The sequence below is a fragment of the Citrus clementina genome, unplaced genomic scaffold, assembly GCF_000493195.1.
Source record: "Citrus clementina cultivar Clemenules unplaced genomic scaffold, Citrus_clementina_v1.0 scaffold_4, whole genome shotgun sequence".
Lineage (NCBI taxonomy): Eukaryota > Viridiplantae > Streptophyta > Magnoliopsida > Sapindales > Rutaceae > Citrus > Citrus x clementina.
Genome location: NW_006262274.1, coordinates 25,226,962 through 25,254,099, shown reverse-complemented (window position 1 = coordinate 25,254,099; position 27,138 = coordinate 25,226,962). Strand labels below are relative to the sequence as shown.

The window sequence follows — 27,138 nt, the reverse complement described above, 5'->3', positions numbered from 1 at the left end:
TCCCTTTACTTTCGATTTGTCAGCAGTGTGTTATCTACAGCAATGTGTACAAACTCAACATCTTGTTTTCTTCTCCTATCCGTTCACAATGAAGCCCTAAAGTTAGAAAGAAATGCAGCAATTCTTAGAGCAAGCATAGATTGACAGGAGTGCTCTCTCCGAAGCAAATCCCAACATAATTAATTCCTTACAGCAAGCACAGAAAGAAATGCATGCAGTGTACTACCTCGTTACCCCATTCCCCAAACAACTCAACAAGTCTCTGTTTATTTTCCTGCATCGTTTAGTGAAGCAAGCAAAAACTTATCTCGGAGTAAGTTCAACTTACTAAGCAAACACAGAACTGCACAAGAGAGACTTGCCTCCAGCAAGATCAGTATTCATGGTTGGTTCTTAACGAAGGCTTACCATTGCACCCTCCCATAAACCCATTGGTTTAATCCTATAAACACTCTGAGGTGTAATTAGTTATATTGTACGCATATTGCTTCGCTTAAATTATAAACAGCATTATTCTCTTGTGCAGTATAATATATATCAACTAGATGGGTTAAAAAACTACACCTCATGTAGCACGAGTACTTTTGCAGCTAATGCATGGGCAAGACAATTTTTTCAACTTACTGAATCTTATATAAACCTTAGTGGCAGTTGTACATGGCGGACGAGCAGTCAAAGATTGTCATCGAGGAGGGAGAAAAGCAAACGAACAGTAAAAGGCTCATAATGAAGCCTACAACATTAAATGAATGTTGAATTCCTGACTGTCAGTATATGCTCAAGTTCACATGAAACTGAACCTCAGACTGTGCCGCGAAATTTGGTTGCACGTATTAATAGACGAACCTGAATGCCAGAGTTTTTCAAGACAACTTAGACAAGAGTAAAAGAATAATTAATTGGGTAAGATCACTGCAGCTAGCGCTAAGAACCCCTAAAATCAACACTATAGCATAAATTAAAATACAAACACAATATACAACCAAAATATTGGCATTTCGCGTTGGCAGTTTGGGCAGACACAGAAAGGCACAACATGGAAATCACCTCTTAGTCCTTTTACTTTGGCGCTTGGCAAGCACCGCCTCCTTCCCACCAGTATCCCTCCCACGCTTCCCTGAGGCCTCTGGCATCTTCCTTGGAGGCCTCCCAACACTTTTCTTTGAAGGACTAGACGACTCTTCCTTTGCTTGTTTTTTATCAGAACTTCTTAACAAGATCCTCTCTTTCTTTCCACTACTGTTATTAGTCTTTTTCTGCTCTTCACCGCCTTTACTCCTCTTCACTGTATGCACTGGAGAGTTCTTCTTGATTCTTTTCAAGAAATCCACTACACTTTTCTTTTTGTCCGATGTTTCAGCCTTCTTCTTATTATCTGTTTTGGGAGTTTCTCGTTTATTAACAGAACCAGAACCACCTTTTGAACCTTGGGCGGCTGTTTTCTGTTTCTTGTTACCAGTACTAGGAGCAGGAGGAGTCTTGCTCGTGAGGTTCCTGCTGCTTCTTCTTGAGCTTCTTGCACCAGTTGTTACAGGCTTCTCTTCTGTTTTCACCTTTAATAAGCTTTGTTCAACGGGCGACGGCTGCTTTACATCAGTAGCTGGTTTCTTAGCGCCATCACTTGGTTGTTTTTGGTTGTCGCCTTTTTGAGCAAAGCTAGAAGATGGTTTAGCTGAAACTGAACTGCGTTTACGACAAACGATAATGGGAGCTGATGCTTTCTGTTTAGCAAGCAATGAATCGGATCGTTCTAACAAAGGTTTTGTCTGCGGTGGTGGTGTTGGCAGTGGGGGGGCTTCTTCTTGTGAAGAATCAGATTTATGGGTTTCTTTCCTGATTTCATTTGAGACGAGGTTTCGAAGCTGATGAGCTGCTTCTGATTCGAGGGAAGCCTTTGGGAAGTAAACAATGGCATTGTTGAAGAGAAGCAAGAGGTCTCTGTAGAATGTGAGTATGCATGCAGAATAGGAGCCTCGCTCGACTCTTGTTTGTATTGTTTCTAAATCCACATGCTGTCTGACTAGCTCCTTGTACTCGTTCGACTCCTGCATGCATTGCACCCAGCAATTTGCAAGTCAATTAGAATAATTATTAAATGTGCTAGATCGGGTAATGGGCCGAAAAAAGATTTGGGTCTAGTCACATGGGCCTTTCGGAAAACGGAAAAGTACGGGCTACGTAAGTGGACACAAGGTTGTCCTTTTTCATTAGGGGTAGGTGAATCATGATATGGTAGACGGGCATCGCTTACCCACGTTGCAATTTGCATGTGAAAGCAAAACTAGTTGCCCCAAAAAATAGAATGATAATAAATTGATTAATTAAATTTTTTTTAAGAAAAAAGAATATCTATGGGCAGATAAAATAAAGTATATGGTCAATATTTCCATCCATCCATCCCATAGAAATGTTGCCCCCGCATATATTCATTTTATAATATTAACAAAGAAGGAAAGTAACAGTAAATACCGTGATGAGAATACAAAGAATATACAACACTTTGTTGGTCCAGAAACCAAGGACGATTAATAAGTTTTTTTCCAATCAGACAAGACTGACCATATCGACCTTTGCACGTGCAATAGTAATGTGTAAAAACAAAAAACAAAAAATGGCACACTATATCATTAGAGATAAAATAAAAATTAATAATAAGATTAAAAAAAAAAAAACAACACTACAAGATATCTTTTGTACCAAGTTTTATGTTCTTTTAATTACATATAATGTTATTCTTGCATTGTGCCGTGTTTCATCTAACTAAATGTTTCCCTCCTCTATATCTTCCCATTCCCCCCCCCAACCAAAAAACAAATACTTATCTCCATATGTATTAAAAAGAGAGAAATAATATACGGATGGTTGAAATAGGGATTTTCGTCCTAGAATTTTCTTAATATTAAAAAGAAAAGGAGAGAAATAATTCAAAGCATGACACATCCTTGAAGCAGGGATGGGTACTAAATTTATTGAGAGGCAATCTAACAAATGCTGACTAATATTATATATATAACAAATAAATTACTTAGGTGAAAGAAAAAAAAACGAAGTTGACAAATTTGAGTGAGTTAGCTAGCTAGATGCTTTTATCTTATGCCACAAGAGAAAGAAAAAATTTAAAAAAAATAATAATAATAATGAAAAAGATGGTGGTCCCAAATTATTGGACGCTCATGACCAATTGATGATGATGACATATGGATAATAATTTTTCTTTTTTTTTTCTTTTTTTGGTTTAAAGAAAAAAGTTGAAATTAATAGTTTTTTTTTTTTGTTTTAAAGGAAAAATAAAACTATAGTAGAGAAGAAAAGAAAACATACAAAAAACTCCCTGTACCTGGCTTTTAAGCCGACGCTCGAACAAGGATGATAGATGATGATTGTGGGTCCTAATCAAGTCCAACAAGCGAATCAACGGTTCAGATTCGGCGTAGGTCCCTTCGATAATATGGCCGCCAGCAGCAGCGGAACCCCTCTTCCTTTCCGTCCCAATCCCAAAACTGGCGGAGCTCTGCACGTCGCTGCTCAACGGAGTGACGGAGTCACCTAATTCCCCCTTGGACCGGCTCAAAACCGGAGACTGACCTCCAGCGGGCTCCGGTTCAGACTTAGGCAGCAAGTGTTTGGGGTTGAAACCGGTGGAATTGGACTCGTTGACAGAGCGGTTGGATTCCTCTTCGGCCGGGGAAACAAGAAAGCGATTATTAAAGACCTCCTTAACGGGCCGCCTCTCCGATTTTTGGGGGTCGTCAGTTTTGTCGTTGTCGTTGAGGGAACGAGTTTTCTCGATTTCAAGATCTGGTTTCTCTCGTTCTTCTTCCAATTTCTTAACTTGAAGCTGTAAAGAACTGTTCCAACAACGAAAAGAATATATGTCACTCAGATCTAAACGCACTAAAAGATTTTTTTTTTTTTTTTGAAAAAAAAAAAGAGAAGGAGAAAGAGAAAGAGAAGAGAAGAGAGGAGGAGATATATAAATATAAATAAATAAATATTACAGAATGGAAAGATCACAACGTTGAAGCTCTCTCTTCAACTCGTCGACGCGAACTTTGCGCAGGTGTTCGAGCCAGGGAACATGAACATTATGATTGTTATTATTATGAGGTTGAGGGTCGTCGTTGAATCTGCGTTCGAGGTCGCGGTATTTTTGTTTGCAGCATTGAGGGGTGGTGAGAAGGTGGGGGAGAGAGGTTTTTGTTTGGAGTTCCACCGAAACTGAGTCCCAGTTTTTGAAACCGTGTCGTTTAACGGCGCATGCTAGCACCAACTCCTCCCACGTTCCCCATGTCTTCTTTCTTTGTTCTCCATCACTACTCATAGCCATAGCTTCCTGTTATTATTATTATTGTTATTATTATGTATTTATTATCTTGTACTTTATGATTCCGTTTGGTTTGGACGTCTTCTCTTCTTTTTCTTCTTCTTATACTACTCCTCCTCCTCCTCCTAATCCTAATCCTAATCCTAATCCTAATAATAATAATAATAATAATAATATCCCTAGTTGTGCTTAAATTTAACATCCCTCCATCTTACGCCTTACTCTTTTTTCTTTTTTCTTTTTTTTTTAATAAAAAAAATAAAAATATTTATATTTATATTTATATTTGCTAAACCAAAACAGAACGCCCACTAAAATATAGAGTAACTAGGGTTTTTCTCTTTCTTTTCGTTACGATAACAGTAGTACTTATGAATGTTGGTTGTATGAAAATAGTATTATTATATAAAAGCAGTAGAGAGAGAAAGAGATAGGGAGATTTATTTATATAATCTCTCTGCGAACTTAAGACCTATTTAACCTTGGTTAATCCCTATTTTTAACAGGATGTATTAATTACTTGCGTTTGCCCTTGTCTATTCCTTTCCAGTTGGTAAAAGGACAGGACAGGTTTGGTTACGTTTTTAACCTCTAGAGTTCTTTCTGACTTAAGCTTCCCTCCGCTCCTCCTCCGCCGTTCAACGTTGAAGTGGGGGGGGCTTTTAACGCCCCCTAAGAAAATCCTTATAATATTATATAATGTATTTAAGTATTTGATTAACTTTTCATTCAAAATAATTAGAAAAAGGAATTTAATTTCTTTTTAGTTATTTAGATAATTTTGGGTAAAGAAGGGTTTTATAAGAAATTTAAGAAGGGGTATCAAGAGAGCCTACTCGATGTCGTATCAAAAATCAATTCACATTACGGGCCTGGGCTGCTCCTGCTATATGGGCCAATTGGGCATGGCCTACGAAGACAACGACTTCCGAATGACTCACGATCGACTAAGCCGATCTTCTGCTTGATTTACGGAAAAATCCGGCAGGGGATTTTGTTTTATCGTGGATTCGTGGTACCTGGTGCTTGTTTTCTCATCCATTTATAGGAGGCCAAGGCTAAAATAAATTATTGAATAAAATTTCGATACTTGTAGCAAATTTTTGCAGGTTAAAATAATTTATTTTGAATCCTCTCTAAACCCATGCAAAAAAAAAATAGATATTATTAGTCTCGTGAATTTAGGACTAATTTGCTAGTACTTACAGCCAAATACGACCCCGAATTGAATTAATACTTTTGTCCTTGAAATTTGTCAGCTCCTGCCTGTTTTATATGGGGCCAAGGGCCCAAGGCTAAGCAACATTACGCGTCAGTTCATTAATTGACTTGATTGCCTTAATTTCAATCAGTTAACTTATTTAGTCTATTTGTTTTCTCACTTTAATAAAAAAATTTAGTCATTAACTTTTTATGCTCATTTTTTTAACTTTTTAATTAATATAAGAAGTCTGAATGACATTGTTAAAATACATTCTCTGTAGTATATCTATCTAATCAATTTTTTTTCACTCTTATCTAAGTAAAAATTAACTAATCAACATTATTATTCATTTCTATAACTTGTAATAATATAGTAGTACTGTAGTAGACTATTAATATTTTTATCCTTTTTTTTATTTTCTTCAAACTAGTATTATTTATCTAAACTACAATAAAATTGACTAAAATGTTTTAATTTAAAATATTAAATAGTTGTATTCACTTAAACATGATTTATGTTATCATTAATATTATCCTATTTATATTCTTTTATATGTTTATTATTTATTTTAACACTTAAAATTTATAAGAACACAAATGTTAAAGTGTTGGTTTTAGATATTTTAAGTAGAAAAAAGAAAAAAAACAAACAAATTAATCTTATTTTCAAAGATTAAAAAAAAATGTCAATTAAATTCTGACATTTAGTTTTATTTAGAATTCAAACTAATTCAAATCTATTCAAATTTCAAATTTAAAAAAAAAAATAAAAAAACAAATGCCACCTTAAGTATTCTAAAATTAAGCTGAACATGCTAATAGCAAGCACTCCTTCCTCTAGAATAAAGGGAAGAGCTGGTAACAACTAGTTGGTTATGATGTTCACAAATCCCAATAATCATATCTACTACTCCAAAAGCAAACAATGAGCAGAAAGAAATGATAAAAGGAAGCCTGTTTGGGAAAAGAAGTTAAAATCCTAGAATGATAACTTTCAATTTGTCTGGATTCGGCCTACATAGAAATGCAGGATTTTTTTCAAGTAGATTATCAGCATCTTCTCCACCCTCCATCAGCAGCCCTCTGAAAAACACGTGGCTGCTTCCAAGGGAAGGTTTCTCTCCAGTCTGGGCGTTTAATCAAATAGTTCCACTGCCTGAAAAAAACAAAAATGCTTCAAATTTTAACTACCAAACTCAAGCATGCATGCACCATCATACTTGATACTGATAGCTCTTTCCAAAGTTCAGCCAGGCTCTTTCTTCCATCACCGGAGAAATGAAAATGTGGGAATGGAAGATAAAAGTTCATACAAAATAAAATTGTGATTTTATATATTCCTTGTCATAGACAAGAAATACATATGTTAAATGATCAACATTAATCTTGAACATTCTCATGAACATGAGATCATCAATTAGAAATTACTCACATGCTGTGTATTATTCATCCTGACATCCAAATCCAAATTCAATGATCCAAGGTGTTTGGGAACTCCCGAGTCAAGGATTATTCTTAATATGTCCATACCTTCTTAAATTTTCCACAAAATCTGGGCCCTCAGCAGAAGGCGAAGTAGAGCATCTACGAAGGATTTCCTCATCAGAAAGTTGTTGCAAGCTCATAACGATATGTAATTTGCGAACGGTCCTGCAACAGTAACAAAAGGAGCATGAAGTACCAATATAGATGTGAGGCAAATCATTAGCCATTTGACTTTGGGAAGTATGTTACAACAAGTTATGGGCCTGTAGATGAAGTCAGGTCAGGCCAGTATTGTAAGAGTTGATGAGCATTAATAATTCAGATTATTGCTTTCAACTGTGTTTCAAAATTTAGAAATGTACTGAGCAGAAGAAACTGTAAGCTTAACCATGAAAAACAACATTCTACCAGCGGCAGGGGGCAATTACAAATCGATCAGTTTGAGTGTCATATGTCTCCAGTAACTTGCCATTCCAACTTGTGTCTTCATAAGATGAGGTCACTCTAATTCTCCTAACGATTTCATCTGGACATCTTGAAGTCCCATCAAAACTGGCTGGGCTCAGAGATCCTGTGCAAGTTTCTACCTGAAAAGGTGAAAAAGATACCAGAATCAATATTCCCAACAATGCTAGAAGCTTTAATGGAACAAAGGAACAATCACAGCATCTTTTCTCCCAAACCATAAAACTTACATGTCATATGTTACCAGGTGGAACATAAATACGTTTCAAATACCATTTAATAAGATTTTGCACTGACATGAGTAACAAGGAATTTCATTAAAGAGTCAGAATAGCTTTCAAATTCAGTTTGAGTAAACATCAAATCATCTGACAAATAAAAGAAAAGGAGTTTAGATTGTTGCAAGCACATACTTACCAAGAACCCATGAAAAATGGGGTATGCATTTCCTTGAGAGTCCCGCTTTGTGTTATGGCCAAGAACATGAAGAGTTTGAACGTGGAACTTTTCTTGTCTCCTCTGCAAAGTGTCAACTAGTTTTCTGCACAAAGGAAGGGAATAACCATCCATGTCCGAATAGCATTCTGATATAGTGGTAACGTTGGCATGCTGCATACAAAGGTCAATACATCTCATTTTAATCATTCTGCCCCTGACCAGGATAATTACGTGTCTGGAAAATTTAAAACAAAGTAGGGGATCTTGGGTCAGACATTGGGTGAAGCATCATCAAAACCACCAATTAGGTACACCTGCACAATATAAACACCCCCCCCCCCCCCCCAAAAAAAAAAAAAGAGCCTTCACTTGGTAAACTGAAAATCATTGATAAAAGCATCAAAATTCAATTGAAACAGAGGAGAATACATCTAACTCAGCATCTAGATCATGATCAACAACGAGCGATAACATCTGGCAAAGGCCAATATCCACAATCTCAGGATTATCCATATGGGCAATAGAGGTCCTGCAGTTGAAATAGAAAAATCAGAATTGAGGAATGCAGACCCAAGCCAAAAATAGAATATTTTCTAGACTTACATTCGATTTCTGCGGTTGCGAATGACAAGTCCAACGCAGGTTGTTGCTTCATCGGTGCCAACATACTAAAACAGTTGTTCAAACCATTATAATCGAACGGAAAAAAAAAAGAATAAATGTAAAGAAAAGAACATAACATAGTACATACATCAACAAGCGCAGGGTCAACAGTTGCATATTCTCTCTGGAAAACATAAACGTATTTGGAAGGCGATGGGGTCTCACTAGAAACAGAGACTTTTGTCTCCTCCATACTCTTGAATGAATGTGAAGCTGATACCAGAACGGGGTGCTCCAGTAAAGCAACCAGGATATCACTCCCCTGCACCAAAAAAATTAAAACAAAATCCAAATTTTTGTTTTGTTTTGACAAATAAATAAAAACAAGCAGAACAAATTTTTGTAGATTTTTCTTTTGAGGGAAGGGTGCCATACAAATAATAGTTTAGAAAGTGTTGAATGAAGAAGGTACCTGAGATGATGACGACGACCACGATGAATTGTTAGTAGAAAAAGGGAGGCCGCCAACAAAGATCATGACTTTATGATTTGTATGGAAAGAGAAAGAGAGAAACACCAACGCAACAATGTTCCGATCTTCGTTCAAAGATCAGCCAAGAACGATTATAGATTCGAGAGCTTTTAGACCACCAGCGACTCACTGCTACGAGTCAATTAATATTTAATTAAAGACAAATTTACTTAAATAGCCCTAATTTTTTTTATTTTTCAAAATTGACCCCTCTAGGCTCTTGCTTTTTCTGTCAGAATGAACCAAATACCTAAGTTTTGTCTAGACGGGGCAGTCAGCGGGAATATTCAGCAGTGGAAATTTTATTATTCGGAGTGCGAAGTGATATTGAGGATAAATTGTTTACTTACACGGAATGAAAGTATAGAATAGAAATTAAAATTTAATTTATATATTTATTTTATTTTAAATTAAAAATAAATAGTTTTAAATTATAATTTTATCCTTATTTAAAGAATTATAATTTTTAATTACAAAGTTAATAAAAAATATGTTTAATGAATAAATATTTATTTATTATATTTGTAAATTTATAATAATTATTAATATTCTTAATTATGTACATCACAGTTTTTTATTAATTTTAATTTTAATTATATAAATTAAAAATTATTCCTAAGGGCAATATAAATGAAACACTTTTATTATTAACATAGTACAAAATTAATATTTTCTTAGAATAAACTATTTATTAGTATTAATTATTAATATTAAATAAATGTAACACTATTATTTTTAAATAAATATAATAATATTATATTTTCAAATAAATATGGTATATAGTAATATTATTAATTCTATATTAATATAATTTTATTATTTTTAAGTAATTTAAACTTAGAAGCAAACCAAATTATTATTTAGTTAAATATAATACTATTATTTAAATATTTATTAAATATAAGTATAGTAAATGTAATAAAAGGAGGGGGTAAATATAAAATGAAATATTATTTAATTTAATTTAATTTAATTATATTAAATTTGAATATAATTATATTAAATTTGAATATAATTATATTAAATTTATTATTATATAAAATAATAATATAAAATTATTTAGTACAAAATTAATATTTTATTAGAATAAACTATTCATTATTATTAATTATTGATATCAAATAAATATAGTACTATTATTTTTAAAATAAATATGATAATATTATATTTTCAAATGAAGATAACATATAGTAATATTTATTAATTCTCTATTAATATAATATTATTATTTTTAAGTAATTTTAACTTAGAATTAATGTAAATTATTATTTAATTAAATATAATAATGTTATTCAAATAAAACAATATTATTTATTTTAGTTTTATCAAATATAAAATATTAAATTAAATAAGAAAAATGATAGAAAAGGGAGAGGTGGGAGTGCCATGGGAGTTTCACTCCCACTCCCCACTCTAAAAATGGGTGAGGCTATGGAGTGCGATTCTCAATCTTTCCTCAAATGATTGAAATAAACACTAAAGTGTGAAGAATCTACACTCCTCACTCTCACTCTAGAAAGTAAACACAAAGTAGCGTGGGGATACGGAGGAGATTGATCTTGGTATAAGGTCTCGTGGAGGCAGAGTTGTGAGAAATCACTTGCATGACTGGAAGCCAAGGATCCAACAGACACGAACGTTAATTTGATGTGAGAAAATATGGAAGCCATGGATCAACAACACTCTAGCTTAAGACTCGGCATTGAGAATTTTCAAAGGAAGCTAGGAGGGTATTATTTATAATTTGTATGTGATTTCATTCTTGCAACAAAAGCATGCATTAAACACGCGAGAAAGCAATAACAATTTTTACAATATCAGCTTAAGAGATTGGCGGATAAAACCCACCGTTCAAAACCTGCCTTAAATATTTCATCAAGATCTGGAGATAAAACCTACCTTTCACTATTGCAGTGGTCTTTCGCTTTTGATGTATCTTGAAAAATTTCCTGCTTGGTTTTTATGGTAGCCCAAATTTCCCATATCCAAGCTTGAGTACTTGAAAGAATTAGCAGGGTCCTTGAAGCTGGCACTATCAGTTCCAAAATGTGCTCGAAAGAATTAGGAGATAAATTTCAAAAAACCTAAAAAGGTTTTGGGTTAATTATGTAATTTTCGTTGTTTTTCTTTTTTTTTTTACTAAAAACAATTGCATCTTGTCACAGAGAGAACCCAGAAAAGTTTTGTCAAATACGCATAGCTCTTCTTTATTGGTATAATTTTATTTACTCAAAAAAATTAATGTAAAAGATATTTCTAGACTTCTCAGTAAAGATGAAATAAGCGCTTCTGAGAATTCTGGAATTTAAGTCATTTTAATAAAAGGAAATTTTGAAGCTTATAAATTACATATGATAAATAGATATTTCCTTTGAATCATAGCGCTTTTTTGTATTAAAAAAGAAAAGAAAAAGAAAAATCATAATTTTAAACATTTGGCGCTTACTTTGAATTTTGTTTTAGTTTTGGGCATGTTCTACTTATTGTACATTACATAATAAAATAATAAAAATAAAAAGAGAGGCCTTTAACAGTTCAAAAAATAAAACCAAAAAAAAAAAGACTAGAATTTTACCAAAATCCCCGCCATGACGACTAGTAACCCCTTTACAACGGCGACAACTCCGTCGCAGGCGCCGCCACAGCAACACATGTACCAAAATCAGCGGCCAGCAAACCCTAGTCATTCACAAGGACAAGCACAAGGTCAGGGGGTTGTTTACCCAGTTGCTTCATCTGGGCGCGGTTTTATTCCAAAACCTATGCGACCCTCTGATCAGACGGTCACTGTGGCCAATCACGGTGGGTACCCACCCCGTCCTAATCAACTGCCGCCTTATCCTCGGCCTCATTTGGACAATCATCATCATCCTGTGCTCCACCACCACCAACACCACCACATGATTAGGCCGCCGCCTCTGAATAATCAACAACACCAACATCCTCAGATTAGCAGCAATCCTTCCCCCATCAGGGGAGTACCAGTTTCTTCTGGCCATCTCAAGGTCTTTTTTTTTTCTTTTGGGTCTTTGTCTTTTTTAATGCATAGGAGGATGAGTAATTTTTAATTTCTTTATGACAACCAGATACTTTTGTGTCATGCAAATGTTTAAATTTAATCTTCAAAATTGAATTTCATTTCAGGTTGCTCCATCATCATCAGCATCACTATCCCCTGTGATTCCTCCTGACTCTAATGGGTATAATAAACATTTGAGGTGATGTTGTTGTCTGGTCTATACCCTATGACTGCCTCTATGATTAGATACATATCATCATCAATCATTATCATTGTGCTCTAACATTCATACTTCTTTCACTCTGCTTTCTTTTTGCAGGGATAACAGTGATGAGACTTTCACCATTGTAAGAGATAGAAAAGTAAGCTCTAAAGTCTAAACTTAGCTTAGCGTGCTGTCTGTTTGGTTTTTAACTTGAACTTTTGAAACCTCTTGTTCTATTCATGTATTTGGATCAACCATGGTCTTTGCTGTAATTGTTTAATGCTTTTTTTTTTATAACTACTAAAGTCGGTTAGTTCCTGCTCGAGAAAGTTTGCTTTTTACTAATATGAATCCATTGATCTTATAGGAAATCCTTTTGGCTACTTCCCTGAACTAAACTTAGTCAATGATTCTAATATTTGCCTTTGATTGTAATGCAATTTCTGATATAAGTAATCTTTGTTTCATATTTGTAGGTCAGAATCACTGAAGGGGCTTCTCTTTATGCACTTTGCCGTTCATGGTTGAGAAATGGGTCTCCTGAGGAAACTCAGGTTCATTTCATTCTACTTCCATGGCAGGATGCTTATCCTATGGTTTCAAGTTTTAGGTTTTGGTTGAGAGCATTAGTATTCAAAAAGTAAATCTTGCATTAGTTTTGATCATATGATTCTGCTGATATAGTTTCAGTATACAGAGATTGGTTGTCAACTCAGAATCTTTGTTTAAACCCTTGCAAATATTGATTTTGATATTCAAGACTAGTTTCTAGGCACGCTTGGACATGAGACATTGATCTTTCACTTTCTCTTGCTTTCAGTTTCAGAATTAGATTTAAATGTTTTAAGACGTATGAGCACTGTATATTTATTTGTTTTCAATCTTTTGATCTATTGCATTGCTTGCTTTTTCATAATGCCTTGTGTCTTAATTTTACTACCAGCCACAGCATGCGGATGGTGTAAAGTCTCTCCCGAGACCTTTGCCTATGCCTAGAGCTGATGCTAATATAGCTAAGGAAAAGGAAAGTGAAGAGGATGAAGACGAGACCGATGAGGTTAGTCTTTGCGTAAACATTGGTCTTAGGATTATTATTGACATTATTTTAATATTACAGAATGAATTAGAGTATGAAGCAGCAAGGCTGAACTTCAATTTAAACAGCAACATTTTTTGAGTTTTCAAGGGACACATGAAATGGAAGTTGAGAATATCCTGTTATTGCAGTTTTCTCTCCAAACTGAAAATTCAAAATGACTTGAGTTTTTCTGTTTCAATTTTAGGATGAGAATGTTGATAGACTTTCGGAAGAAGATCTATTGAGAAGACATGTTCAGCGCGCTAAACAAATTCGAGCACGGTATGTTTCTCCTTCATTTTTGTGGCTTCCTTGAACTGTAGTTTTCACTCGGAAACAGATTTTCCAAGTGTGATTGCTTTTGTCAGAATGCCAAGGTTGATTGTTATATTCTTGTTTTGCCTTTAGGTTGAGCAATGAACGTGCCAAACGAATTGAGAGGTACAAAACTAGGCTCAGTCTTCTTCTGCCCCCGCTTGTTGAACAGTCCCAGAATGATGCTCATGCTGGAAGCTGACACAACCAACACTTGTATCAGTGAACATTGCCAATGATAGGGGATTAAGCAATATCGTGGTTTCTATTAAGCTAGGAACGAGCGAGGCACTCAAATTTTGTAAGATGCTTGGAAGATCCAAGTTCAGGTTAGGCCATGAGGAAAGCTGTGTGAGTTGTTTGTAAATGGATGTAGAATCCTGGGTTTTGCAGTAGTGTTGCATTATCGTGTAGCCTTGAAACAAAATGAAAAATGTTGTTTCACTGGTTGATAATTCAAAGTTAGAAATGACACGCACTCTCTGAGAGTAATATTCTGATTTCTGCGATTAGACCTGAGCCAGACTAGATGGTTAAAATTGGTGAAATGACTTTACTATACTTTGCTATCCTACCTGAAGCCTTGAAATTTTTCTTTGTTAAATATCCTTAACTTATGACACATTATGTATGTACCTTAGAAGCTAGAAGTTGGGTTGGCAACAACATAAAATTTGGAGAACAATGAACAAAGATTGGAAGATTTGTTCAGCCATCAAAAAGGTATGGCTACAATAAGGAGACCAAGCTTGTAGCCATAAGTATAACACCTTTAAATTTAGACTGGGGCTGGGTTTAGCAACTGGGCCCAACTAGCATCTTTTAGTTTTACACTTTTTATTTTGATTTATTTTGCATTTGAGTGGAACAACTGGCACCCCTACAAAATCCTCTCAAAACCCTCTTTTAATCATAATTCACTTAATTTCAAAAATACCTTTTTTTTTCCCTAAATAAACAACCTTTTCATTTTAAATCATTCAAACTCTCTACAAAATTCAAAAACACTAACTTTTCAAAAATATAATTATTAATGTCAAATAAATAAGAAGAAAAGATTGGATTTTTTTTTTTCAATCATGATGGAAATTCCAATAAGATACATCTCAACAACAAGTTTGAGGCTCCTGTTGGCGATTTTGGATTGGCCAAGGTGATCGACATGCCACTGTGAAGTCAATGTATGCTATTGCAGGTTCTTATGGCTAAATTGCTTTTGCCTTTTATGCTCCCCATTTCTTCTTCAATATCAAATGGATTTAAAAAAAGAGAGAGAGCGAGAGAGTGAAGAAGAAGAAGAAGAAGAAAGGAGCTGTTTAGTGAAGAACAAACTGAATTTGTGCGCAGTACAGTACTTTTTTATTTTCCAGGTCATTGGCTACTTGCCAACCTTGAAACTCTACGATGACACTTTACCATCAAGATTATTAGCTACAAAAAAAATCAAATTAGAAAGGAACAGAGAGCGGCTAGATAAAAGAAGATACGTCAGGGGTTTGAAAAAATAAATATGGGTTTTATACAAGTAAAGATAATTCTATTAGTATTTTTCTTTAAATGTCTTTGTAATAAAATAGGATTTTATAAGATTGATAAAGGGTGCCAAAACTTCAACTCTTTGCATTTTTATTGTTGTTTTACTCTTTTACCCTCAACCACTAATCGTTTCTGAAGAGGTAGTTTATGATGATTTTGCTTTGAAGTCCATCTAATATCATTTAACACTTCTCTTATTGACTTATTTATTCAATTTATGCTAATAACTCTTTAATTGGATTAGTTGGGTTCTCGTTCCCTAAATTCTAAGGTAGAGAGTTTGAGTCTCCTTTATGACCATGGAGTTTATTATAGTTCAATTGTATTGAACTTTGATATGTTGGTTTGATTGTAAATTTAAGTAGGTTTCAATTATTTTGAAATTTGATTGAATTGTATATAATATTAATAAAAAGAAGGTTTGATAATAGAGCTGGTAAAACAGGTCATTGATCCAAACACGACTTATTTAATAATTGTGTCAAAATTTTGAGATCTAAACTTGACACAAAAAATAAATGGGTTATCTAATAACACGCTTAATATCTATATGTTTAACAAAATCTACATTAAACACATACATACACACAAACACACACACATACATTAGAAATATTCCAATATGGAATTTTGAAATGTGGAAAAGTCCAGAAAAACACATAAACCGTGCGGTTTAAATGTTTTAAGTTTTAAACCTCTTAAACACCACGGTTTAAAAAGCCTTTCTGGACTTTTCGCACACTTTAGAATCTTGGACTAAAAAACTACTAATTTTATGATGTTATAATTTATCCATGCCTACCAAAATATTACACATTGTATACTATTGAAGTTTTAATTATATATAATTAAATAATATTATATGTCAATATTATAAAATATACATGTTTACTAATATTTTATATATTTGTACTATTGAAGTTAATCTAAATAAAATTTTATAAATGAAATACAGTATATATGCTCATCCTTACAAAAAAAAAAAAAAAAATTTGAGTTTCGATAGCAAAAACCTATAAATTAATTTAGAATAAAAAATATAATCGTGTCATTGATCAAGTAAATAAGTCAAGAACTTTAACCCTAACCCGAGACCGAAAAAGTTCATGTCGACTTGAATCCAACTCATTTAATAATTGTGTCAAATTTAACAACTCATACCTATTTATTTGTATTATGTTCATATTTGATAACGGGATCGTGTCAAATTTTATCAGTTCTATTCAAAATTCTGACCTAGACAAGAAATAAAAAAAAGTATAAAATATTGGGTGATTAGAAGGAAAGAGAAATCGACATGCTTGAATTCAAATTTATTCAAGTCGAAATGTTTAGCCCACCATGTAAGTTGGAATTTGAACAAATAAAGAAATATGTTTGATTTTATATGTGTTGTTAAATTACATAATAATGTAACTTATATCACCAAAATAGTGATTTCCATTAACATAAAAATTGTATCAATTAAACCATATTTAAGTTCGTAGGTACAATTTTTTTGGTAATGTAAAAAATATAATTACGCAACAACACTGAGAATTAAACCTCTAGTGGAGGGGACAGTGGAGTTTCTCGAAACTTGCGTTTTGTCCAAATCTTCAACCAATTAAAGTCAATTAAGTTTAAAAAGATTTGATTTGAGCCAACTGTTGCTTTAAACTAACATTATCAATAACTGGAGAGGATTGCTGATTTGCTATGGAATCGAAGTTGGTGAAAAGCAGTGACGTCACACCACCGACCCATAATAAATAGCACCTATCAAAATTCAAAACTCCCAACTTTTTCATTCAATCACTTTCATAATTAAATAATTATACAAGTTAAAGTAATCCACACGTACAATGAAATGACACACCAACACCATCATATATACATACGTACACACTGCAGACAGACGAGGCATGAAGTCATGACTCAATGAGCTATTAACATCTTATCTTCTTCAATCAATGTTCTTGTCAGTCTCTGATCACTTCCGATTCCGGGGTGTTGGTTTCTTACCTTAAATCATTGTATTTTGTTCATGAATTCAACGGATAAGATAGACATATATATTTGGGTGTTTGAAAGGTGTCTTAAAGTCAATTACAATAATTTATGGGAAGTGGTATACATTTAATATATATATATTTTAATATAAAATAAAATAAAGAGCTTCTTCCTCCCTCTCCCTCTCCCTCTCCCTCAGCCAATATGGCAACCGGCCGCCGCCCCCACTAACCACAAAGACACGTCTAAATCTAATAATACATTTCTATTTTTCGTCCACTTTAATTTGTAAAATCAAATTCAGAAATGAATTAAAGGTGTTTGCTTCAACGCATGTGCCTTACTTTTCCATGATTGTTCATCATCAATCACATGAATCAAGCCATAAATCGATCTTGTGGACTAGGACCCTACTTTGACTGAAAATGATGACGCATATTAATTGCAGGTTAATCGAGACTGACTGGTCATTTATATAACCCTAACGAGACTGGTCATCATCCCACCTAATGCGAGCGTAGAAAACCAAAACAACAGCAAATTAATAAGCATGCAAATACGTACCCTGTGACCATAATATTAAGTCCGTCCGTCCGTCCGTCCGTCCGTCATAAACAATCTTTGACAATTATAATGCATGCATCTCAAAAGTAATCAAGTGCCGGAAGAATGGAAAAAGTACTACTTGTCTTCTACAATCTATACATCCATCTCTATGTATGTATATGTACATGTTTCTTTCATGAATGGAGCAGGTCTTTTAAAATTGTTAATTGGCAATTAGTAAAGTAAAAAATTAATTATGTCTTCTTGTGGTTGATACGTGATATGGATAAGAAATCATCAGTGATTGCGAGATAGACACATAACAGCAGCGCACCAAATTATTGGACGACATGTAACAATGGTGGTTGAGCTTTCCATTCCTTTTGACTTGATATTTCCCAATAAGGATTTAGCAAATGGGTCCATGGTCGGTTGCATTTTCGTATAATTAATTATGCTTCATATTAACACGAAACGATAATTATAATAATTAATTATCACCGTCAATATTTATCATCTTGATTGAGATTTTTGTCCAGCAAATATCTCCTGAAAAAAATATTAAGTTTTATTAATCACACCGAACCGAATTGAACCAAATTGAACTAAAATATTTTGATTTGGATTCGTTCGATATCTAAATTCGGTTCATAATCAATTCAAAATGTTTTAGACCGATCAGATTCGATTCGGCTCGGTTTCTAGGCAGAAGTAAACCGAATTGATTTATGTCCATCCTTACATAAAATTGGGATGCTCAACTGCTGGTCTTACCTACTGAAATGTCTTTCTAATTAAATGGCGAATCTTTTAAATGAACATCTTACGATTAGTCAGACCTGTTTCCCATCATAACCATGACAACTCGAGCTGTAGCCACCACAAAACCACATTGCAGTTACCCTTTTGGCTTGGGCACATCTGTTCGCTTTATTGTGAGGGCCCACGTGCGATGCATGCCCTTGCACGGCATAAGGGCAAGAGCAATGTACTTTGTTGTGTCCGAGGCTGAGAAGGAGAGAGAACCCATAATTGGGCCTGGAAAAAAGGGGGTACCCCACTTGAAGGGACACATTGATTAATATGACATTCAAGTCCTTCAGAGTCACACAACCCAACCCAACCCAACCCCACGCACGCCCACCCAAACCCACGTCTCTTTCTGCCCTTTTTCTTTTCTCTTAGGCTGACATGTAATTAATTTGGATCACACATTTATTAGGAAACTACCTTCAATCAAGTGCTATCCAAATTCAAATCAAGTCTATTTATAACACAATTAAGTTTCTAACCCACAGATGTTGAAAAAACAAAATATACACTTGATAACACATTAATAATGAAATCCCTGCTTAATTAAATATAGAGAGAGATGAGCCCCCAACAATTTCAATTTCAATTTCAACGTAAAAAGCCATCCGATCCTTTTTTATTTGAACTTCTCTGCTGATGCTGAACCAAAATAATAATAATTATGTGTTAATAAATGATTAATAAATAAAAATATTAAAAAAATAAAATTTATTCATATATTATTACTATATAGGATCAGGTTACTACTATATAGGATCAGGTTACAGTGTAACTGTGGTACCGTAGTACAGTTGCATCCAACCATTAGATGCACTTAGATTAGTGGGGTCTACTAACATCCAACGACTGAATACAACTGTAGCACTGTACCACAGTTACACCACAATATTTCCCCTACTATATAATACATAACATAGGATTTCTAAAAACTCAAAAAAATTATCTTTAAAACCTTAAGAAAACTCGAACCAACCATTTGGTCTTTAACTAAGTGATTAGAGTTATTCTCTTACAAGTGAGAGAATAGTAATTTAAACACTCACAAAAATATTATGAGAGTTTAATTTCCTTCTTTAAATTTGAGTAAAGACGATCTTCTCTTTTTCGAATGTCTCTTGAATATTAGAGAGGATAAAATCCGAATAATACCATATAAGATTTAATGTAAATTTAAATAGTATCATATAAAATTTAATGTAAACTAATCATAATAATTGTTTGATTGTATATATCAATTATAATCTCATGTATGAGTAATAATATCATGTAATAATTAAAAAAAAAAAATAACTCAGAACAGGATCTCTTGATGCGCTGTGCTGCGCATGCCGCTTTTGAGTCAAGTTTGAATCAACATGTTGGCTTGAAAGCTTTGAATGAATGAATGAATGAAATGAATGAAATCTTTAGTAAAAGTGCAGACACACTCAAAAACAAATAAAAGTCCTCCCTTTCTTAAAAGCATTTGCGTTGAGCCTTTGAACCTTAAAACGAAACATACAAGCCACAACATTACACACACATACCACCAACGGCTACTAAGCTTTGTAACGTACAACATTAATTAATTAATTTTATTAAGTACTCTAGTAATTCTCTTTCCATATTAGTTAATTAAAGGAAATATCAATCAAACATAAACATATGGAAATTAAATTCATAAATCCTTTCTCAATCCCCTAATTAATATAATCTAATCTAATAATCGCTGCTAAGCTAATTGAGATCTTGTTTTCCGATAGTCACGATGACCAAACAAACCCATTTTAATTTGCGCATCAGAAGACCACCGTGTTCTTGTGTATTGTGCATTGTGTATGTACAAAATAACAAATGAAACCAAAACTAAAAAAGACCAAATAATTAAAATTTCATACCCAAGTGCAAAAAAAAAAAAAAGAAAAAAAAAAAAAGAAACCATCAACAAGGACATAAATTCAAATAGTATTATATTTGTCCATCGGTTGTTGTTGGTTTGTGATGAGAAAAAGGAACGAACATGGGCCTACTACTGAGAGGCGACGACCCAGTACTATTACTAGTTGCTTTAGGCGGTGTAGTGGTGGTGGTTGGGAGAGGAGGAGGATTAATATTGGTGGTGGCTACTCGCTCACAAGAAGGGCACATGGTGAGTGTGGTGGCTGGTAATTGCATGTAAAAGGGATTATTGCCAGCAGTACTCTTCAAAGCTCTTAATTCTTGAAGCTCCTTTTGTAGCCGTCTATTCTCTTCAGTTAATGTTTCACAGCATCTCTTCAAGTACTCGCAATCCACCTCGGTTTGCTTCAACTTCGTCCTGCATTCATTCATTCATTCATTCATTTATTAATTGTAACAACTAATTCAATTAATTAAATAATAACCACAAAAGTTGAAAACACAAGAATGACCATTCATTTAATTTAATTTTGCAGTAATGAATGCTGAATGGAATGGAATAGAATCAATAAGACAAAGGTACGTGCCTTGCTCTTCTGTTTTGAAACCAAACTTCTACTTGGCGCGGACGAAGATTGAGCTGCTTTGCCAGTGCAAGCTTTTGCTTCTGCAGCATATACATAGGTGAGGTGAATTAATACACACACACACACACACACACATATATACAAGAAATAATAATAACATTAACAATAACAATAATAATAAAATGAAAGAAAGAAAAAGAAGTAGCAGGTAATTAAGGTGTATTACTAGCTAATTAATACTAATACACATACTTACAGGAGTAAGAGTGGTATGTTCTTTGAAACTTTCTTCAAGGAAAGCAGACTGTTGTTTAGAGAGCCTGAGTTTTTTTCTAGTGCTGCACCCATTTTCATCCTCCAGCTCCGAACAACCATCAACCACCTCATTATTATTATCATTACTTGCTCGAAAGATATCCCCGCAGCTCTTCCTAATATTGTTAGTCCCTCCGGTTCCAGTAGTACTGGTATCGTTATGATGATGGTTACTACTGTGGATACAAAAATCCATCTGAGCGCTGCTGGTAGTGTTCAGTGAAGAAGAAGACAAAGCCCCTGCCCCATGGCTCCCATCCCCGTCTTCTGCTTCTGGTGATGATGGGTCTTCATCATCATTATGATGAGGAACAAGAAGATCGAGAGGAGCAGGGATAGCCATAGGCAACTTGTTCGCATCCCTTGCCATTTGCCCTGAACCTGCCGCCTCTGAACTCCCTAGTCATTTTATTTTTAATTATTAACAAATTCCAAGCATCAAAATTCATATTAACAAATAACATAGTATATATAAATTAAACACAAAATAATTAATTATATACATATTGGATTAAATTTAAAAAAAAAAAAAAGAAAAGAAAGCAAAGCAAATTAATAAATCAAATGAAAAATTTTAATGAATGTTCTAATATATATATAAAACCTGCAGAGGTCCAATTAGCAGCAGGGAAAGAGGCAAGAATAGAAGAAGGCGTTGGGTTACGAGGGAGAGGGAGGACGACTGGAGTGTTTGGTAATAGATCAAGCTGCTGTATAATATTAGCTGTCTCTGCTGTTGGTGTTGGTGTTGAACATCTTCTTATTTCGGCAGAATCCACAAGCCTTGCTGCTGCTGCTGCTGCTGTTTCTGTTTGTTCATCTTCATGATGGTGATGGTCTTCGTCTTCTTGTGTTGGTTTTCGGTTATCATCATCGCCGTCTTCTCTAACAGAACTTGTAGGACCGATTGACAACTCCATGCAAAACCCTATGCCTTTGTTACTACGACTAGTACGGGTATGGGCAAGGGTATGCGATTTCTCCATCCATTCAAATGGCTTGGAAGAACCTGCAGCATCTCCTAAGCTTAAGCCAAGCTCCATTCCCTTTCCTTTCCTTACTTCTACATAACATATATATATATGATATATAACGCTTCAGCTAGCCTTCAGCACAAATTAAGCATATAATTAACGACAAGAAGAAGAAGATTGGATGAGAGAGAATAAGAGAAGAGGGTTGTTTAATCAATTAATGAGTGGGGCGCTTCGTACTTAACTTGGATTGAATGAACGAACTTGCTAGAACGTAAAAGGAGTACTCTCTCTCCTTTTATAGAGATTCTAATCCTATTGAATAATAATAAATAATATGAAGTCAGGTTATTTGTGAGGAACTGGTTTGCCCGACAGAACACCCCACCGGGGTTGACAAGGCGCACGTGGCATCCTGCGAATATCTATTCTATGTCTCTCTATGATCTATCCTCACCCTGTTGGATTCTCTCTCTCTACGGCAGTGGGAGGAGAGGGCGTGGGACCAGCTTCTAAATTTCTTCAAACACCAGCGCGGCCCCACTTTCGTGCGACGCGCGTCATTGTGCATTTACCATACAAACAAAACATTTGCAACAAATAACATACGCATCCCCAAAAAAACAGAGCTAAAAAGCGTACATATAAAAATATTATCTTAATTACTTCCAAACACAAGTCATTTCTATTCATTTATTTTATCTTTATTTACATCTCATTATTTTATTTCTTTTGTCTTTATTTCGATGCATGTAAAATCATTGCCCTCGCTAGTCGCTATGTAATATAATAATTAAATTAAATTAATATACATGCATATTTAGAAAAGTGAACCCACTCGCGCTCTTCACTCACTGCTTTTCCACATGACATAAGCTGCCTTTCTTTTTTTTTCAGTTTTGGAATTGGGTTTTGTCTTATCCTTCTTAGGGCAGAGATTAATTAAATAAACCACACTTATATTAATCAAAACCTTTTTTTCTAATATCAGAATATTAATTTTTCTTTTAAAAAGTTATGTATAATTTTTCTCCAATAACAATATTTTTATTTTAATAAAGTGAAGATACAATTAATAAATAAATAAAATACTTATTCCAATGTAATAACAGACAAAAAAAAATCTTGAACATATTGAAATAAGTTTCTTTAATATTTTAATACTATACTCACGTTATGAAAGTAAAATTGTTCTCGTTAAAGAATTGCACATATATACATATGTATAATTATTCTTAAATAAGGATATTCTTACTTTGTTAAATTGAGAATGTCAGTAAAAAAAAATTTAAAAAATATCTCAATATATTAATAGAAAAAAAACACAGTTTTAAATATATTGAAATTTGTGGTTTTTTATATTTTATTAATATCCTCGCTTTGGATGTCCTTAATAGAAAATAACTCTCTCTCTCTCTCTCTCTCTCTCTCTTTATATATATACTATTAAGTCATATGGTCTAATAAATTTTTTGAATTTTAACAAAATTTAATATCTTGGACCAAGTTAGTATTCTATATATATATATAAAAAAAAAACCAAATGCAGATGCTATTATTTTTTTTTTTCATGCGGATATATTATTAAGTCATATAGATTAATAGCGTGTTTGCACTAATTTTATTAAACTATATATCTTAATAACGTGTCCTAAAAAAAAAGAGCACCCACATAATATATATATATATATATATATATATATATATATATTCTTCCTCGCAATTTTTTTTTAAAAAATCAATCAAATATGGCATGCGATATTGTCTATTATTATTTAATTTACTTAGCTGCTGGGCGGTAGGCTATTACCCACCAAATTAAATGAAAAAACATTTATTTATCTTTTGGCGACAGCCCACAAATATCATGCAATATTGTACGTAATTGTGGAGACTTTTCGAGTTATGAATGATCATTACCATCATATCTAGTAATAAAAGTGTTGTTCCTAATTGACCCCTTGTATAAAGATAAAATAAAACATGCAGAATTTCGCTGGCTCTGTAATCCTTATCGCCATCGGCTGCAGTCTGCATGCATCTGTCATTCAATGTTTATCGAAGACCCAAAGCCGGCGGCTTTTACAAATGAAAGTGGTTTTTTTTTTTTTTTTTTTTTTAAATATATTCTTTGAACGACTTCTTGTGATACTTGAAACAACATGTGCCTCCCTCAATTAATCGGTCTCCATTTGAAAGGAATTCTATCTGGAATGCCAATTTTCTTACAGGGTTAATTTCAAAAGGGAAAGAGAAAAAAAAAATCGGTTACTTATATGGCTCACACAAGTTCAATCATATCTATGATTATCAACAAATTAAATGTTATCATATGTTAAAATGATTAACACACAAATATTTGCTTGTGGTTGTGGGTGGCGTTGGTATACCTTCAACTTGTGCTTTGTATTCATCATTTAGAATCATGAACTCCTCCGTCGTAAAGAAAGTAATTATAACCGACAATTTATTGCTCTTGCTGGCTCATGCCTGATTAATTGATGGCTGTGATTACCGAAAATAGTCATTTTGAGAGAAGGAGTTTTTGAATTTTCTAATGTAACGAGATTATTATTATTATTATTATTATTATTATTATATATTCTTGTCGCACTTTAAGTTGACAATTCATGTTTGTTCAATAGAAAATATACAGTCGTCGTTATTAATTTCTGGCCAAAAACATATTTTTCCTCATGTATGTGTATGTCACACAACAATTTATAATGTTTTTCGTCCTATCAATCTTACACGACTGATGTCATGCCTTTCGATGCAATCAAATTACAATTAAACAATAATCTAATTAATGCTCGAAATGATGGCATCGTTAAGCACGATGATTTAGCATACCAACTCCAATTAAACCATATCCGGCCTGCTGTAAAAAGAACTAAGTAAGAGTTGCCGACCCACCAACCAATAACATACGCTGTGTCACGTTTAAAACAGCCGTTGGCTCAAGGGATAGCGTATAAGAAGTTTAAGCAGCCCGTCCGGTTGGAAATCAACGGGCACTGGGTATGCAGTTTGAAGAGATTTTACGCGGACTGTTTTATTTAACAAACTAATAATAGTGATAATAATATTAACAAAAAAAATTAGAAAGAGGGAGTGATAATAATATTTGGCCATTTATAATTAATGACTGCTTTCTTACTCTGGTTTTTTATGTGCTCAGGCATTTGTCAAATCCACTTAGATTTTTTCAGCCCCCTTAGCTTTTTGCTTATCCAAGACCAAGGATTATCACTTTTAGGACAGTTTTTGCCTTCGGATTGCGTTTTTGCTTTAGGTTTTGTTGATAATATTTTAAGCATGCGGCTTAACGTTATTTAAGAGTTCGTTTCTTGGAAAAAGGGAAAAAATATGCTTTGGCTTTGGATATTATTTTATTAGCAGTATTGGCATCGTTCAAGGCTTTTCCTTATTGCCCATTGTTTTTATGAACTATATGTACTTAAGGCTAAAGAAAGAAAGATTTTCGTAAAAATTTTTTGAAATGAGACAATGGTTCACGTGACATGATGTTAATCCATTATGAGCAGAAAAAGAAGAAGAAGAAGATACTGTTACTCTTGTTCTTTATTATATTAATTAATGCAATTATTATTATTATTATTTTTTTGGGTAAAGGTAATGGATGGTTATATAAAATTGTTTAGAACTCTGACACAGTTGAGTGGTACACCGTATACCAGAGGTGATAAAAATTACTCTTGTTCTTTATTATTTTCAACTTGTGTTCTTTTATGATTATGGTTCTTATTTCAAATGATTGATAGAATAATTATTTTTCATCTTTAATATTATAGATTCTTTATAGTTAAGAGATTATTTGATCAAATTTAAGTTTGATAAAATAGTGATTAATTACTAATTGAATAGTGGTAGATTCTGAAACTTTGATGACCTTTATTGTATTGAATTCTCCATAATTTTAGTTGTTTTCTTAGTTTTCTTAGTTTAATTTCTTTTAAAATTAAATTTGCTCAATTAGATTAGCATTATTATGGGTTTAGATTTAAATTAGACTTTTCAATTTATAACAATCCTTATAGGTTCAACCTCGTTGCCACTATTTTATTTCTAAATATCCGTACACTTGTGAGTATGTTAAAATTTTGCACAACAATTACTAGAGTAAACTCATATTCGTCTATTTTGATACCATTGTTACTTTTCACCCAAGCATATTTAAACACTAAAATTCTAAATTGACGGTAATCTAGCTCCCATATCTCTCGAATGACGCTGTAGAAAGTCATATTTGAAAAAAATGGATTATTATCTATAGCACTAGAGATTTGCAAAGTCTTTGCCATCAAGGTGATCCTATTATTTTGAACAACTCGAGCCTCATCCATTTCTTTTGTGTATAATTGACAAGCACTTACGACATATCTAGAACACTTCATTACTTCTGAATGATGTCCTTGTGCTATCCACCTCAATAATTCGAAAATGTCATTGTTTGAACTATTCAACTGTTGTTCAAACCTAGTGCAACAAAAGAATAGGTATTGTCAAAAACTTAAAAAAATAAAAACAAAATGGTATATTTATTTAGTGGGGACATAATATGCCATACTCATAATACAAACTATAACATTGAGAACAACATTAAGAGAAATTCTAAGAAAAAAAATCTAAAATAAAATTTTACCAATGAATTCCACTCCAACCTCAACCCCCATTAAGGCAAATTTTTTGGGTAATTTTGTCAATAAATTAAATTTTGAAGATATCTGTTAAAATATTTTAATTTTTATTGTTCATGTGCTCTCTATCATAATAACTTAATGTCCAAATGAACCCTTGGCAACGCCC

The 27,138-nt window shown here is 33.5% G+C and overlaps 4 protein-coding genes across 10 annotated transcripts; 1 reads left to right on the top strand and 3 right to left on the bottom strand.

Annotated features, from left to right (window-relative positions):
- Positions 1–656: 656 nt before the first annotated feature.
- Positions 657–4,388, bottom strand: LOC18045544. The gene is made up of 3 exons (XM_006438970.2): positions 3,999–4,388; positions 3,338–3,848; positions 657–2,045 (listed from the first exon to the last, which is right to left on the bottom strand). Exons 1-3 carry the CDS (start codon positions 4,325–4,327, stop codon positions 1,044–1,046), a joined length of 1,842 nt encoding a protein of 613 aa, XP_006439033.2. The 5' UTR covers positions 4,328–4,388; the 3' UTR covers positions 657–1,043.
- Positions 4,389–6,312: 1,924 nt separating this feature from the next.
- On the bottom strand, positions 6,313–9,174 carry LOC18045543 (protein N-terminal asparagine amidohydrolase). 5 transcript variants are annotated; one of them, XM_006438968.2, is made up of 9 exons: positions 8,991–9,174; positions 8,667–8,840; positions 8,519–8,583; positions 8,345–8,444; positions 8,191–8,229; positions 7,895–8,086; positions 7,421–7,599; positions 7,058–7,177; positions 6,313–6,683 (listed from the first exon to the last, which is right to left on the bottom strand). In XM_006438968.2, exons 1-9 carry the CDS (start codon positions 9,054–9,056, stop codon positions 6,578–6,580), a joined length of 1,041 nt encoding a protein of 346 aa, XP_006439031.1. In that variant the 5' UTR covers positions 9,057–9,174; the 3' UTR covers positions 6,313–6,577. The 5 variants fall into 5 exon arrangements, 3 of the variants coding, with proteins under 3 accessions (XP_006439031.1, XP_006439032.1, XP_024042494.1); XM_024186726.1 differs by having other exon boundaries at positions 6,578–6,679; XR_002906108.1 differs by having other exon boundaries at positions 6,593–6,683; positions 6,960–7,177.
- Positions 9,175–11,567: 2,393 nt separating this feature from the next.
- LOC18045542 (RNA-binding protein 33) lies at positions 11,568–14,187 on the top strand. Of its 3 annotated transcripts, none has more exons than XM_006438964.2 (7): positions 11,569–12,055; positions 12,195–12,250; positions 12,389–12,431; positions 12,751–12,828; positions 13,218–13,331; positions 13,558–13,634; positions 13,761–14,187. In XM_006438964.2, exons 1-7 carry the CDS (start codon positions 11,639–11,641, stop codon positions 13,867–13,869), a joined length of 894 nt encoding a protein of 297 aa, XP_006439027.1. In that variant the 5' UTR covers positions 11,569–11,638; the 3' UTR covers positions 13,870–14,187. The 3 variants fall into 3 exon arrangements, with proteins under 3 accessions (XP_024041727.1, XP_006439027.1, XP_006439026.1); XM_006438963.2 differs by having other exon boundaries at positions 12,195–12,268; XM_024185959.1 differs by lacking the exons at positions 13,558–13,634; positions 13,761–14,187 and having other exon boundaries at positions 11,568–12,055; positions 12,195–12,268; positions 12,751–12,914; positions 13,218–13,285.
- Positions 14,188–20,302: 6,115 nt separating this feature from the next.
- LOC18045541 (homeobox-leucine zipper protein HOX11) lies at positions 20,303–22,598 on the bottom strand. The gene is made up of 4 exons (XM_006438961.2): positions 21,939–22,598; positions 21,276–21,733; positions 21,020–21,099; positions 20,303–20,850 (listed from the first exon to the last, which is right to left on the bottom strand). Exons 1-4 carry the CDS (start codon positions 22,375–22,377, stop codon positions 20,502–20,504), a joined length of 1,326 nt encoding a protein of 441 aa, XP_006439024.2. The 5' UTR covers positions 22,378–22,598; the 3' UTR covers positions 20,303–20,501.
- Between the last annotated feature and the right edge of the window lie 4,540 nt (positions 22,599–27,138).